At 42.5% G+C, this 15,421-nt stretch overlaps 2 protein-coding genes across 2 annotated transcripts; one reads left to right on the forward strand and one right to left on the reverse strand.

Moving 5' to 3' along the window:
• Positions 1–1,043: 1,043 nt before the first annotated feature.
• parp1 (poly (ADP-ribose) polymerase 1) lies at positions 1,044–14,773 on the reverse strand. The gene is made up of 23 exons (XM_069687314.1): positions 14,575–14,773; positions 12,607–12,769; positions 11,827–11,942; positions 11,463–11,677; positions 9,690–9,780; positions 9,482–9,598; positions 8,076–8,252; positions 7,697–7,859; positions 6,793–6,933; positions 6,471–6,710; positions 6,278–6,343; positions 6,059–6,191; positions 5,127–5,322; positions 4,908–5,036; positions 4,407–4,490; positions 4,193–4,315; positions 3,979–4,107; positions 3,782–3,880; positions 3,517–3,669; positions 3,301–3,428; positions 3,126–3,187; positions 2,811–2,925; positions 1,044–1,828 (listed from the first exon to the last, which is right to left on the reverse strand). Exons 1-23 carry the CDS (start codon positions 14,695–14,697, stop codon positions 1,747–1,749), a joined length of 3,045 nt encoding a protein of 1,014 aa, XP_069543415.1. The 5' UTR covers positions 14,698–14,773; the 3' UTR covers positions 1,044–1,746.
• On the forward strand, positions 10,436–11,356 carry adorb1a (adenosine receptor B1a). Its single transcript, XM_069657509.1, has one exon. The coding sequence runs from the start codon at positions 10,436–10,438 to the stop codon at positions 11,354–11,356; it is 921 nt and encodes a 306-aa protein (XP_069513610.1).
• Positions 14,774–15,421: the final 648 nt, after the last annotated feature.

A 15,421-nucleotide genomic window follows, 5' to 3' on the forward strand; every position in this document is an offset into this window, starting at 1 on the left:
ATTCTGGGTCGGGACGCTGTCTGGAGGGCGATTTGAGAAATAAAAATACTATTACTTACGAACAATCGCTTTTTATAATATATACAAATACATAATTATATCCACTTATTGTAAATCTAACATAAGGTTCAAATTGTAACGGAAGATGCTTGAAAAACCGTTTACTATGTAAAGTAGAAAGTGTGATTTGTCACTCAGCATCCCTCCGTCGTTTCATACAGACCGTTACTGTTTCTATTTCTTTTATTAAATCTTATTCATTGTTTGAAAAAGGACTTCAACGTTTAATTTGATTTCAATTATTTCCTCTAGTTCAAAGTTGCTGTTGAATCCTTGAGTATTACACAGCAGCAGATAAATGTCCAGTTTAAAATGTCCTTAAAGCTCCTGTGAGGAGTTTGTCGCTGGTTATGAAACAGACTGAAATTAATTCTGATTACTCCATATGACTTACAAAAGCAAACCAGACCATCAGCGACAAGATTAATGAATTCTATATAGTTATTTTTAATGCCTGAAACCAGTGGCAGGGGGTAGGTGTCAGACAAAGTAACTGCACACTGCCTTTGTTTACATTTCACAAGGCAAAACTTTAATGTGAGTGATACATATGACTGTTAAAGGAAGCAGGATAAGATTCTTTGTTAAAAAACACAACTTAAGCATGTACAGGACAAAATCAGCAGATATAAGAGGTACAGTTTTGTCCACAGGGGGTGCCAAAATCAACACAAACTGAAAGTTCCTCACAGCAGCTTTAATAAAAACACCAGCCTTGTTAACAGGATAAATTATCTAAGTAAATAGTAATATTTTGTATAGGTATCTTATTTAGAAATAAACAGCCAACAAGATTCAACTTCAAGCCCCAGTTACAATCCTGCTGAAGACATCCTCATGGTTCCCGGGGAACGTATATGCCGTTTCATGTGACTTGGAAAAACCTTACCTTGCCAGTTTAGATTTATTTCCACATTGTAATAAAATAGAAAATTGAAATTAGATCAAATATGCAAGAAAATACAAAATCACAAACAAGGGGCTGACATTTTCAAAGAACTTTCAATGTTTTATTTAGTTTTGAGGTAAGCGAGAAAAACACTAAGAAAAAGTGTACCACAGACCACGGCAGTCGTTTTCTTTTACAGAATACTTAGCGTAAACACTAACCACATTGCTTATCTTTTCAATTATTGGCAGGGAAGACAGCTTGAGGGACAAACAACAAAACAAATATATACATGTCCACCCTTGTACAGTATCTTAGAAACCAAACAGTCTACAAAAGGTTCATCTTAGTGGCTATTTAACTCAGAAATCTTGTTTGCGTGTGTCTACAGATAGTTTTTTTTTCCAACTCAAAACTAAATTTGCAGCGCAATGCCTTATTAACTACAAGTTTATTACAGAATGAAGATTATCATGTGAGACAGAAAACAACTAGCTTTTTCTGACCTTATCTAAGTGGTATGCACCATGCTTCAACCACTATACTGAACTGTGCTCTGTGTCTTATGAGCATCTCTGAAGTAGGTATTTAAGTACCTAATGTGTAACTAAGAAAGGCTGCCGGCTAGTTAACCTGATGAAAAAGCATTAAAGTGACTAGAGATTTCCAATGACCATTGTAAAGCGTGGCATAGCATCGGTCCTTTGCCAAACATCTTCTGTTGCAGAGAATGAAGCCCGGGCGTTTGGAGGCAACACTGGTCTGGTTTGTTTTCAGCGAAGAAACCTCTCACCCTCTCACCACAGGGACGTCTGGTAGTTAAACTTGATCTTCAGGAGATACTTCATGTTTACCTGCGCTACATCATACACAATGTATCTGGAGGAGCAGCGGTTAAGGAAAGTAACAGGCATTATACAGATGAATATGACTAACAGCGAAATAAGAGGAAATCTAATTACATACAGACATGAAAGATGAACAATAATAGATGATGCAAGGGAAGAGATCATGAGTTAAAGGGCTGTCATTAAAATCCGTTAAACCAAACAGAGAGGTTTCAGTTACACTTTATATTTCTTATCCCGTCTTAAAATCATCATTACATTGCTGCCAGTCTAAGTGATTCATGTGTCTGTAAATGTCACAAAAAGCTGATTTAATTACCTATGAAATACTATTGGTGACTCACAGTGACCTACATCCTGATCAGGGGATTGAAAGAATCTTTCTCACATGAAAATAATAGTTGAGAATTACTTCCTTAAACAGCGTAAACAGCCGTGCAAGATTTAAAAAATAAAAGCTGCAACTTTGGTCTGAAATCAGACAAATTGTAATATTAGCCCTTTTTACACTAGCAGTTCAAGGCGGGATTATTATGCCTCTGTTACGTTCCATCTTCAATGTAAAACACACAGAGGCGAAATGGTGGGGCGAAGTAGTTCCACCTCTCAGCCGGCATCGGAGGTAGCAACAGAGGCAAAACCATGTCCGTGTAAACAGCGGAGCCGGCAGGGCGGAGATGCGGCATGTGTTTGTATTTGAAGCACGCGCTGTTTGTTTACACCTTGAGCACCTTTTGCTTCTACAACGCCGGAATGGTATTTAAAAACACACACTGGGGCAGCTTAACACCGGCTTTTCTTGGTCCAATGAAAAATGGCAAAGGCTGCATGATGGCGGAGCTTCAAAACACTAAAATCAAAGTCACTTTATTCCAATTCAGAACACCATGAACAGCCTAAGCGTTCTTCTACAAACTGTTACATAGTCAATTTTATAGCAAAGCTGGAAAAATGTGGGGTAATTTGTTATTATTATCAAATTCATGAACCAGGTGGTTGGTGTAAAAGGATACTCGTTGTACAGTAGACTCGTGTCATCAATGTTTGTGTTGGCTCCTTTTCCCAGAGGCACTTGCACCCCGTCTAAAGTGACTGAGGCGCCGGGATCAGGAGCGGTTCTGCCCAAACCTGCAAGACAAAAGATAGTTAATGAATGAAAATGTGAAAGGAAAACAAGCCAAACTTTTATATATTACTAACAAGAGGCACTTGAATTTCCAAATATCCCAGCTTGAATTTACAAAATGCCACAATGTAAAATAATAAGCCCTTAAAATGAATAATAATTGAATAATTAAAACGAAGGGAATAAGACATCATTTCCTCACCTTTAACACTGTGCTTGCCCTTTGGTAACTTTGTAACATGAGAGGCTTTCTTCAGTTCATGCCTGCAATAATAACGCAACATTATTAAATGCATGTACAATTATTATTGCATAATTTGGATTACAGGAAGGTTGATATGTGGGCATTTTTTTGAGGAACTAATACTTCCACTTACATGTTTCCAAGTGCAACCTCAGCCAGCAGTATGAGACCGACAGGGTCCGACTGGGAGGTGTGACAGTAGTTCGCACTCTTAGACACCATGTCGGCGAAGTACACACCTTTGCCGAACATGTAACCGGTCTACAGGAAAATAAAGCAGAACAGCAATGTGACGTAACAGGATAGAAAAGGAGAAAAATCATCTTGAAACACTACAGAATATACTCACAACTGGGGCCTCTGGAGGGGCGATGCGGAGACCCTGAGACAAGATACCAGCGTAGTTGGTGGTGCGAGAACCGTGCCACAGCAGCTGGCGATTGTGTAGCTCCTCGAAGGGACGGTACCGCTGATGCTCTCCTTCGCGAACAATTTTAAAGATCTAAAAGATAAACAGTCAGAAAACACAGTGAGAGATGTTTACAAACAGAGCACTTTACAACAGAATATTCAAATGACGCAGCGTTAATGTTTGAACCAGATAAATGACTCACCTCGTCCACTTCCAGTGTGTACGTGTTGTGTGTAGCAGCGTGGGTGTTCTTAACATATTGCGTAATGATCTCAGCCTCATGAGTAGTCTTGTCAACAACCTGTTATTAAACAAATAAATAGCATTTCAGAAAAAAAGGGGAGAATAGAGTCTTAGACACCATCTATCACTATAAAAACACACAGTTATACTCGTTACCTCGATCTTGGTTTTGAGTTTCTCGTAGTTGATGTCGATGGGATCGCTCTCGTTGTCCTGGGCTCCTCCTCTCAGCAAGCTGTACGCCACTTCAATGTCCAACAGGTTGTCCAACATCTGAACTTTAGCCTGTAAAGGAATGTATGGACATGTATTAGATCCAGTTTTAAAAAAAGGAGAACATTTTTTTTAGATAGATTCTTCGTCTCCTTACTTGAATGTAGTCCAGGTTGTTGAGCAGTGGAGGTTTCTTCATGCCAAAGTCGTGAGGTATCAGGGTGTAGAAGCGATTGGAGAGATCCAGGATCTGGGGCTCAGGCAGAGAATCTGAAACAGCCTATGATAAAGAAAATAAGTTATTGTCATTCATAAAAAGTTGGTCTGTTATGATATGTTAGACACCCCTGCTGGAGAGGTTGCTCACTGACCTGCTGTACTTCAGTGAGGAGAGAGTAGGCGCTCTGGATCTGCCTCTTACTCAACTTTCCGAGGGGCATCTTCTGGAGGTCAATCTGAGGACAGGAGAGGACAGAGTATGAGGGACACAATGCATACACTTGGGACAATATAGACACTAATGTACCTCCAATAAAATAGAAGTCTTGAAGGACACAATAGTGTTGGGAGGAGACTTATTTTGAGTGAACATCTGAGCGAGGCAGGCCTAACCCTAATCCCCAATAAAAGTGACATTTAAAACACACAAACAAGTCTTACTTTATGTTATGAAACTAATCTTTGTCAAGCCTCACCACTGTTAGCAAGAAATGTTGTTACATCAGATGGCGTTGTTGTGTCAGGCAACAATGGGTATTTTGGTAACATAAGAGTGCAAAGACGTGGTATGATGCAGCAGCTGTTTCTTGTTTGCTCAGAAACTGTTTTATTATTTAATTATAGAAGTTAATGTGTGCACAGCTGTGTCTGACCTCAAACTCCACCATGGCCTTCTTCATGCTCTCCACGTCAAAGATGGTCTTGATCAGCTCCTGGACGGGTTTGGCCAGTTTAGACTTGGTGCCAGCGCTGGCCGTCAGCCTCTTTACCGCCTCCTCATCCTGTCAAGAAACACACAGAGAAGTCCAGTCAGAAACAGACAACATGCTGTAAGATATGTCCTTTCTAGTTTTGTGTGTGCTTGTGTGTACCTGTCCGTAGTCGATCTCCAGCGGGTAGAACTTGTTGGGATATTTGGTGAAGTTGGAGGTGCCCCAGTCGTTGCCCGTCTTCTCTCTGTAGACATTCAGGAAGTTGTCCAGAGCCGAGTTCTTGTCGTGAAACTTGTCCAGCTTGTTGCCTCCGATGGTGGTGCCAACTCTGCCCCAAGACCTGAACACCCAGTACCTACACATATAATGAAGGACGGGCAGTGTAAGAGATAATAGTGAGAAAGTTTATTTCAACAAAATCATTCTTACCTAAGTCTAATCTATTTCACGTTAAAGGTATTATAAGTAGGATTTTCCTAGAAAAATAAAATAAAGACTTTTACAAATATAATATAATATAAATCATCATTTATGGGCCTCTATACATGTGTGTTGGTGTGTGTGTGTGCAGACCCTTGTGAGACCCTTCACTCTGCATCTATTCTGTTGTTTTGCTTTGCACAGGACGTTTTCAGGAGGGGCGCTGCTGTGGTTACCTGAGCCAATCACAGCGTATAGGTGAGTGTGGGAGTGCTTCAAATTAGCAACCGGGCCCCATTCAGACCGGCAAACATGGCGGAAGAGCGATGCAGAGTTGGCTTTATTTCTGTTGGACAGGTAGGTGCCTCAAACCAGGTAGGACAACCTAATTGGAGGTTAGCATGCTAGCGCAAAGGTAACCGTGATGCTGTCGGTGTTAGCTCAGCAGGGTGGGCGTGTTCTCGCAAGAGAGAGTGAGAGTGAGCTTCTGGTGATGAAGAGCCCAGGAGGAGGGGCCCGGTTTGAATGTGTTGTTGAGAAAATGCAAGGAAAAATCCTACTTATTATACCTTTGAGTATTTATGGTTATAGTTCAAGCTTTAGTGAGGTTTGTTTTTAATAACCTCTTAACTAAGGACAAGGGAGAAATGATTTTGTGCAGCAGCACTGACCGTTTCTGTACGTCATCCTCCAGCAGCTGCAGTTTATAGTAAGAGTTTGTTCCTCTGACGATGTCCACAAGACCCAGTGTAGCGCTGTACATCTTCCCACTCTGCTCCAGCACATGAGCGCTGTTCTCCAGACCTAATGAATCAAAGGCATCGAAAGGTCAGAAGACAAAGAAAGAAGGACAGTGAAATTTGGTTTCAATGCAGAGAACTCATGAGTACCTGAGACTGGATCCACAGCAGCTCCTCCTTTGACTGTGAGTTTCATCTTCTTGCTTTTGCTTCCACCTGTAAAACATAGATGCAATCATTTATATATTTTATATAAGAGCACAACAGTCCCTCATGTAACTCCAGTCCGAGCTCTAAAACATGGCCTAAAATATATTAAAAAACAGAAACAAACATCCTTTACCTTCCTCCTCCTTCACCCTGCCTGTGCTCTTGGCAGCCAGCGCTCCAGACTTGGAGGCCACGGGAGGAGCCTGAGCCTCCACTTTGACCTCCGCTCCCCAGGGTGAGATGGCGTGCAGGGAGACCAGCTCCTGGAGGGCTTTACCCGACGACTTGATGTCGGTGAGGAAATCCTCGGAGACCACGCGCACGCCGGCGTCCCTCGCTTCCTCCATTTTCTTACTCATCTTCTCCACCTCCTCTGTGGAAATGTTACATTTACACCTTATTAAGAAGACATTCATACATTTGAAGCTACTTAAAAGGTTTGATTGGTGACTCACTCTTGGTGCTGAGGCAGAGAGACGCCTTATTGGCTGTGTTGGTAATCTTTCCTCCCATCTCCTCTACGGCTGCCTTTAGGTCATCCTTGTTCTTAGAGAGCTTCCCCACAGCCAAGAATTTCATACCAGTGAGAGGTTTGTCTACGGGACAGAAACACTGATATTACTTGATTATAACACAAGAACAACACTCTTGTATCGTAGTAGCTTTAATTATTTAATTATTTACTTTGTCTTCTATTTATTGAAAAATCTGCAAAGTGCAAAAAACTGCAGTTCCTGGAATGGCCACTTGAGGCTGGCTCCAGAAAACAAGAAATAACATTACAGCAGGTGGGAGACCTAAACCTGTTTACAGCCTGGTACAAAAAACAGATACGTTATAAATAGCTAATTTTATTGTTCAAGATACAGGGGGTGAATTTTAATTATATTAAGCCTTAAATCATAGGGGCCGGCTCACTTGATTGACAGGTGGATCCTGCTGGCTGTCTGCTAGACATCAACACAGACACACAGTCACTGCACTTCACCTGTTTGTGTTGTTGGAGACTTTTGGGGACTTTTTCCTGCAAAGTTTGGACAAATAATCTCTCTGTGGGATGTATGGAACTTCATGGCCGTGCAAGAAGTCTGAGCTCCAGCTTTTCGGTGAGTTAAATGCGAGTATTATTGTGTTGATTTATTTTTTGCACTAAGTAGCAGGTATACTGTGCTCGCTTTAGCTGGCTTGTTAGCCTGTTCAGTGTTTATCAAACATTTATTTAATGGTCAGCAAGTAAATAGGAGTCAGTTCGGGCTTCAAAACGCTGCTTCAGAAACCAATGGGTGACGTCGCTGAGACTACGCCCATTATTTACACGGTCTGTGGTTTTGACACACGCCTTGCAGTTTTGTCACAGACCTGCAGGTGCTCCCTCAGGCAGTTGCTCCGTCTTGGCTTGGGATGCGCTCGCCAGGGGTTCTGCTTTGGCTGCGGTGGCGGTTTGGCTGGGAGCTTCCTTTGGATAAACTCTGTCCTGTCGCTTGAACTTGAACTTTTTCAGGAAAGCAACTTCATGGAATTCCTGAAATGACAGCAGTGAGGAATAAATGCAGCAAAATGATCTTCTTGATCCTATTATATCTTTATATTTTCAACCATATATTCAACTAAGTTAGCTTATACAAGCACTTTCATTACAATGGCCTGAATGCTGCTAACAGGCTGCAGGTGGTGACTCAGCATGGTTATTTATACCACACAAAAGAGCCAAAAGCAGCCATGAAATGAGGTGACCTACCTTGGGGATGACCCAGTCTTTGCGTAGGGGTGTTGTGGTTTTGAACACGCACTTAGTCCAGGCTGAGATGTCCCCTGTGCAGAAATAAGCACCACCCTTGAACACCAGCTGGCCCTTGCACTCCTTACAGGCCTCCAGAGCTCCGAAAGCCATGCCGTCAGCCAGGCTGTCCACCACCTGTCAGGTTAACAACACACACATGCTGCGTCATGGAACTGTGACAGCGTCAGGGGCCACAGTTACGGCTGTTTCCTTGTTATTTATGCACAGTACAGGGCTCCTTAACATTTTTCATTTCAAAAAACTAAGTTTAATTAGCTTTGTTTTCAAAACTAACTTTTAACCAGTATGTGATGCCTGTATGATGTTATATTGCCAGGCGTTATATCTGGGACTTTCCAGCCAGCTCTCAGAAAACTTGCATTTACCCGTAGTAGGAGTTTAGTCCATACTCCTACCCAAAGAGGAAGTAAACAAACCAGTGCTATGTATACTCATTTCCCTTTAAAGTTATAATCTTGAAGATCTAAGTTTCCTTCTCTTTGGCGCCACCTATGGTGATAAACGGTAATTGTGGGAGCACACAATTGAATTTGTTTCTATTTCTTTGGATTTTCACTTATTGTTGAAGTTGTATCTGTAGGCATTGATCTTTTCTTTGTTTGTTCAGCCATAGTAGATTACAGACCGGAAAAGCAGCTGCTTAGCTCCGCCTACCCTCTCTGACAGACCAACCACTGCTGGCTGATGGAAAACGCGTCACTAACTGGGCGCCGCTTGTGATTTGTTCCTCAAATGTCTCCACAGACACCCAGTCTGTAATAACACTATATACTGCAAATGCAAAGGCTTTCATCAGTGGGCCATAGGCTCAATCACCATTATGTTACCTCATTCGGAGATAGATAGAGACTTAACAGACATTTATTTACATGAAAATATTTTAGATTATCATTTTAACATACTGGGGGAAAAAACTATATAATCATTCCAAACAGATTTTTGTCTCATTTCTACATACAAGATTAAAATTTGTTGTAAAAAGTTAAATAATTGAATTGTTACGACGTCTATGCAGCCGTGTTCGATCTGTCCATGGAAACAAAGACGAGCAGCCATAAATAAGAGATAGGCCTTATACTTCTGTTATAACATCACTGCACAGAGTGCTTACTGACTGTATTAGTTTTCCACACTGCATAGGAAACCTGACAGTGTTTATACAGTAAATACCCAAAGATGGAAAAATACACCTTCTTCCTAAAAGTAACATAATATAGTAAATATGTTAAGAACAAAACAAAGGTTTGATAATGTAATTTTCTTACATACTGCAAATGACTGAGGTTTATAATGTCAGTTCATCTGGATTACAGTGGGAGTGACTGAAAGCACAGGTCTCTTACGTTGGACTCTCCAGAGGGAACCTCCTGGCTGTTTGCGATCAGCAGCTCCTTCATATCGTTGATTGAACAAAACTTCTTCAGTTTGTCTTTTAGTCCCCAAATCAGCTGGCTTTGGTTCTGCAGGAAAAAAACAGCACCTTGTTAAAAACCAGCAGACACGATGGGGTTTAATGCGAAACAGTGAATAAAATGTAAAAGAAAAAGGCACCTTCAGCTGCTCCTCCAGCTTCTTCTTCTCATCGTCCTCCTCCTTCTTCTGTTTCTTTGACGCTCCATCCACATCGTCGCCTTTGCGCTTTCTGTAAGAGCGAACACACGTTAGAATCTGACCTTTTGTCGGATCGAAGGAAAAGGAAAACATTCAGATTAACTTCCTAAATGAGGCCAAAAGGGAACCTGATGTGGAACAAACAAGCCTGACTGTGACACCTTTATTCATTAGAGTGATTAATTAAGAGCCTTATCAGATAATGGACACACACACACAAGCAGGTACACGTCTCCGAAATCCCAGGTGTCAATGCTGATACCATGCACCCTGCCCTGGCGAGAAGTATTAATTAGTCTCCCTGTGAGAGAAACATCCCCCATCAGACAGCAGCTGACATCAAGAGGGAAGAGGGGAGTTCTATAAATCAGGGTCCTCCAGATATTTGACACAGAAGTGTGTCTGTGATCTCTGATGCGAGGACAAGCGTGCAGTGTCAGGATGGTTGGCGTCACGGTAACGAGGAATCACTTGTAAAAAGAACAGCTGTAGATCGGTGAGTAAATTTACACCTTTCTTGCATTGAAGAACGAGCAGTTAATCTTGACATCTAACTTGAATCTTACTCTTTCGTTAGGGCAAACATGGAGGACACCACTGCCCTGCTGAACCTCTACACTTTAAACTCATCCGAACCGTCTCCCCCTCCGCCTCCTGACCCGCTCATCTCCCCTAACGTCGCCTACATGGCCGCCGAGCTCGTCATCGCCTTCCTCTCCACCATCGGCAACCTGCTGGTCTGCGCTGCCGTGGGCCTCAACCGCAAGCTGCGCACGGTCACCAACTACTTCCTGGTCTCGCTCGCTGTCGCCGACATCTGCGTGGGCGCCATCGCCATCCCCTGTGCGATCCTGACCGACGTCGGTTTGCCGCGTCACAACCTCTACCTGTGTCTGCTCATGCTCAGCGTTCTGATCATGTTCACGCAGAGCTCCATCTTCAGCCTGCTGGCCGTGGCGGTGGAGCGCTACATCGCCATCTTCATGCCATTCCGCTACCGGGTCCTGATGACGCCTCGCAACGCCGTGCTGGTGATTCTTGCCATGTGGCTGCTGGCGGTTCTCATCGGGCTCGTTCCTCTGATGGGCTGGCACAAGACGCCGCCTGACACAGGCTACTGCTTCTTCGTCCTGGTGGTGGACATGACCTACATGGTCTACTTCAACTTTTTTGCTTGCGTTCTGACCCCTCTGGTGATCATGTTTCTAATTTACGCACAGATCTTCATCACGGTCAAGCAGCAGGTGAGGCGGATCGCGTCCGAGCAAAGCGGCAGAGCGGAGGGACAAACGAGGATGCGTCGAGAGATGAAGACCGCCACTACGCTTTTCCTGGTTCTCTTCCTCTTCACCGTCTGCTGGATCCCGCTCCACGTCATCAACTGCTTCCTGTTGCTCTGCCCGCACTGCCCTGTCCCGTTCGAGCTGCTGCTCACCGCCATCATCCTGTCGCACGCTAACTCTGCCGTCAACCCCTTCCTGTATGCGTACACGATGACGGCTTTCAGGGACACTTTCAAGGCGATTTTCTTGTGCTGCAGGACGCTGGGAGGCAGAGAGGCTTCAAATGCAGCCAGTGGTGATGATAGACAGCGAGGAAGGGCCTGACGCACACCGAACCTGACCAGGATCCCCTTAATACGAATTCAAATACTTCAAAATTAAATTCACACAGCCTGAATAAAAAAAAATCATCCCTCCTTCTTCGTCTCACCCTTCAGCTTTCACAGCAGGAAGCCTCTTCTTCAGCTCCTCCTTGTCTTCAGCCCGCAGTGCGTTGAAGCCCTTCAGCTGGGCGGCGCTGTATTCGGGCTTGAAGACCAGTTCCTCCCTGCGGCTAACGAAACACGCCGTGTGGTACCAGCGGTCGATCAGACCCAGCTGGGGCTTCTCGGCATCCACGGTCTTCTTAGAAACACGGATCTGATCCTGATGGGAGACGTCAGAGGATCACAGACTCAGTAACACATTTAAACTTACATGATATCTAATTCATATGTCATAATTACATTTGTTTCTAGTGATTGTTACATTTCAAACAACAGTTTCTCTGTGTGCAAATTAAAGAGGCCGCTCACCTTTTCTATTTTCTGCTCGCAGCCCTTGCATGTGCTGCGGTTTGACTTGGCGTATTCAACCGCAAAGTCGTTCAGTGTCTTCTCTCCTTTAGCGCCGCTCTTCTGGTCTCCTTTTCCTATAAAGAGGTAGATATACTTTCAATTTCAAGTCATGAAAGAATCATTAAGTGATAAGAAACTACTGCAAAAGAATGTTGATAATAGAAATCCATGTTTGGTCAACACATAGGTCCTCTATGTATACTGTACAAAGTTATAAGCTATGTTTGTCAGCGTCTCACCTACAGAGAGCAGAGATGACATTAAGTCAATAAAATACTTCCTCTACAGTTCTATAAAGTCAGTCACATGGTGTCCGTAATTATATATTTTAACAATTCTTTACTATGGAAGTGTGGGAATTTTCCGGGGATCATCAAGGGGGTAACTTGTTTAAATTTAAAGTCATATGGGGTGGGGGGCAATTTATTTTATGACATTTATTTTAGGACCCCCGACTTCCCCCGTGGAGAGCAAAGAAGGATTATCTTATCTTGTTTACAAGGGCAAGTTGGCTGATTAGAGTACCATTTGGGGATGAGGTAGGGGGTTTTGACACTGTATATAAGCTTGAACACTCTGACTGAAAGGCAGAGAACTGCTGTACTTCTCTCCGTGCTGCATGTAAAATGTAAGTAAAGGGACGTGATTCATAACATTGAGTTTGCTTGTTCTTCACAAATTATTTTCAGGAGGTGAATTTCCCTCACACAAGTCAATACCTAAAAGTCAAGTTCATACCTCCTGTTGCTCCTCCGCTCTCGATGGCCTTCTTGACCTTCTCCTGGTCATCCCAGCGGAGGTCAGAGTACCCTCCTATATCCCCGGTGGACTGAGCCGCTGCCCGCTGCCAGAAGCAGGAGAAGTGGTGCCAGTGGGGGACCTTCCCGTCAAACATGGGGGACTAAAGAGAACAGACAGGGAAGATTAAACACATGAGGTGCGCTTACGGTGAAAAGGGCTGCGTGTTGGCAAGAATCTGGCAATAAGACAGGAAAGGAATCAATAAAACATTTGTTACAATGTTACAATTTGAGAGTTAATCTTTGCATGTAAACTATTAAATAAAAATCAATAGAGAAGCTTTGAGGATCTCTACAGTGTCACAAACATAATACAGGGATCTTTATTTTATATGATTAACTTATTTCTAGGGATGCACGATATTAGATTTTTTGCCGATATCTGATATGCCGATATTTTACAACTCATTTAGCCGATTACCGATACCGATATTTTTCTCCCGCACACTTAATTGCAGAGATCATCAACTCTCTTCTGTATTGGAATAAGCGTACAGTATAATGGTGATACTCTTATCACATTTGTTACAACGGTCGGGGTGACGGGTCTTGAGATGGTTAATCAGGTTTGTAGTGTTGAAAGACTTTGCCTTGGCTCCTCCTCGCATCACCGAAGCTGAGCAGTCATTGCAAACAGCAGTTTTGCTTTCTATTTCTGACACTTTGAAAAACTTCCACACCACGGACATTTTGGCTTCTAACTCTCTCATGCTGCAGGTAGACACACGTGACGTCATCTAGCTGCGCCGCGCAGGTCTTCTTCGCGCCGGGGAAATTGCGCCGAGGTCGGGCATTAAATCAAGTATGCAGCAGCCCATTATTTTATCGGTTAATTATATCGGCGGATATCGGCGTGTATCCGTTCATTTTTAAGTCAATATCGGCCGATAACATGCCGATAATATCGTGCATCCCTACTTATTTCCTATTGAATAAAACAGTTATACTATGATACTTCCTTATTCACTATAGAAACAGTAAGATTAAACTTCAAGACCGAGTTATTTTATGATTACTTGCTCATTATTTTTACGATCTAAAGGGCTGTACTTTATTGGATCATAATGTCCTTTATGCCTAATGACTCCTTCTGGTTGGATTATTGCTTCTTGTGACAAATTGTATTTGCACAGTTCAAAAGATATTAAAAAATCTGTGTTTGCAGTGTTTTATTATATATGCACTAAGTAATTAACTTGTCTGACAAACGTATCAACATGTCCATGTGGGCAGGGCGCTTGTATTAGACTGACATAATACTCATAATACTATGTCACAGCTTCTCTTTACTAATGACACATAATGACTTTAGTGATATGGCCATTCATTAAAAAGTCATAATAAGCACTAAAGCGGTGATCCTGTGCCCAGGCTGACTTATCTATACAAAGTCTGGTTCAGTTTGTCTGGCCTTCCGTGAAAAGTGATCGAACATGTGCAGCAGCTCGACAGAGCATGAGTGAGTAAGGAGTCTGACTTTAAGGAGTCGTCTCAGCCTATTAGTTAATTAACTCTCTGTGGGGCAGCAGACCAGACTTTATACAGTGATGGAGAGGCTTATGTGTTGCTTCTGAACCGAGCTAATGAATGCTTCATCTGATTAATTTCAAACAGTTGCAACCTAAAGATGCATAAAAATATAAAAGTGAGACACTTTCATGAATATAAAAGCCTGCATTACTTAGCGAAATCGGTTCTTTGTGAAGCAGACAATGTCAGCCATTTAAATGCTAACTAGGGCCTAACGTAACAGAACTGAAACCACATAATAAATCAGATATTTTAATTCTCCTGTAACTCCATACATACTTTACATTTTAAGAATAAAGCCCCCTAAATTTATAAGATAAAGCATTGTGGCACAGCGCTAGCTAACAGCAGGTTTCTTGAGACGTCGCTGTGTTACCTGCACCATGATGGCCATCCTCAGCGAGTCTTTAGCGATGTTTTCTTTGCATTTCTTGCACGACGCGCGGCCGCTTTTCGCATATTCCGCCTTGTAAAGCTTGTCCTCTTGAGAGTCCGCCATGTTTCTTCAATATTCCTGCGAAATACAACGAATTGACTGTGAGGCTAACTTTCTCCGGATGAAGAGGAGCCACAACAATCAGTGCACACAGAAACAGAGAGAACCGATGCCCGCGTGCCTGCACGGCAACACAGAGTGACGACACAAGCGAAGAGCTCTCACTCTGTCACTGTTTCCTGATACCAAAATCTAATCACATGGCACCGGTAGCATATTTCTGAACAAGAGAATTAAACTTAACTTTTATAAAAGAAAGAGGCTTCAAAGGGTTTTATGACACCAGAGTATCAGGCTTTAAGCTATGATAGACATTTGCCAGGGGGATCAAGCAGCATGTCTATTGGATGATGGTGAAGGCCTTTCAGTTGGCAGTGTCTATTAAGGGTCCCAGATATGGATTGTTATCCTGCAGGTTTCAAGTCTTATTTGTCACATATTCAAGATATCTATACATTGTGCATCAAATTGCTTTGTTGCCCCCTTCATAATGACAGAAATGGAATTAGAAAAGCGTTTAGAAATACAATGCATTACAATGTTACAATTTAATTTAGCAGACACTTTTGTCCAAAGCGACGTACATCTGAGAGTTAACAAAGTTTTAATTATATATACATATATATTATTTAAATCACTATAGATCCACTTCTCAGCATTTAATCTTTATCTTTATCTCTTATTTTATTGTACAGAATGCACATATTTGATATTTTTTCTTACTTCT

Source organism: Semicossyphus pulcher, unplaced genomic scaffold (genome assembly GCF_022749685.1).
Source record: "Semicossyphus pulcher isolate SPU_LCO1_2020_fin unplaced genomic scaffold, fSemPul1.0.p SCAF_11, whole genome shotgun sequence".
NCBI classification, from domain to species: Eukaryota; Metazoa; Chordata; class Actinopteri; order Labriformes; family Labridae; genus Semicossyphus; species Semicossyphus pulcher.

Coding starts and splice junctions, on each gene's coding strand:
- parp1 (XM_069687314.1), bottom strand. CDS start 14,697: ATGGCGGACTCTCAAGAGGACAAGCTTTACAAGGCGGAATATGCGAAA. Junction 12,770..14,574: donor GGATGGCCATCATGGTGCAG/GTAACACAGCGA, acceptor TGTTCTCTTTAG/TCCCCCATGTTTGACGGGAA. Junction 2,926..3,125: donor GGGCAAGCACAGTGTTAAAG/GTGAGGAAATGA, acceptor TTTGTCTTGCAG/GTTTGGGCAGAACCGCTCCT.
- adorb1a (XM_069657509.1), top strand. CDS start 10,436: ATGGCCGCCGAGCTCGTCATCGCCTTCCTCTCCACCATCGGCAACCTG.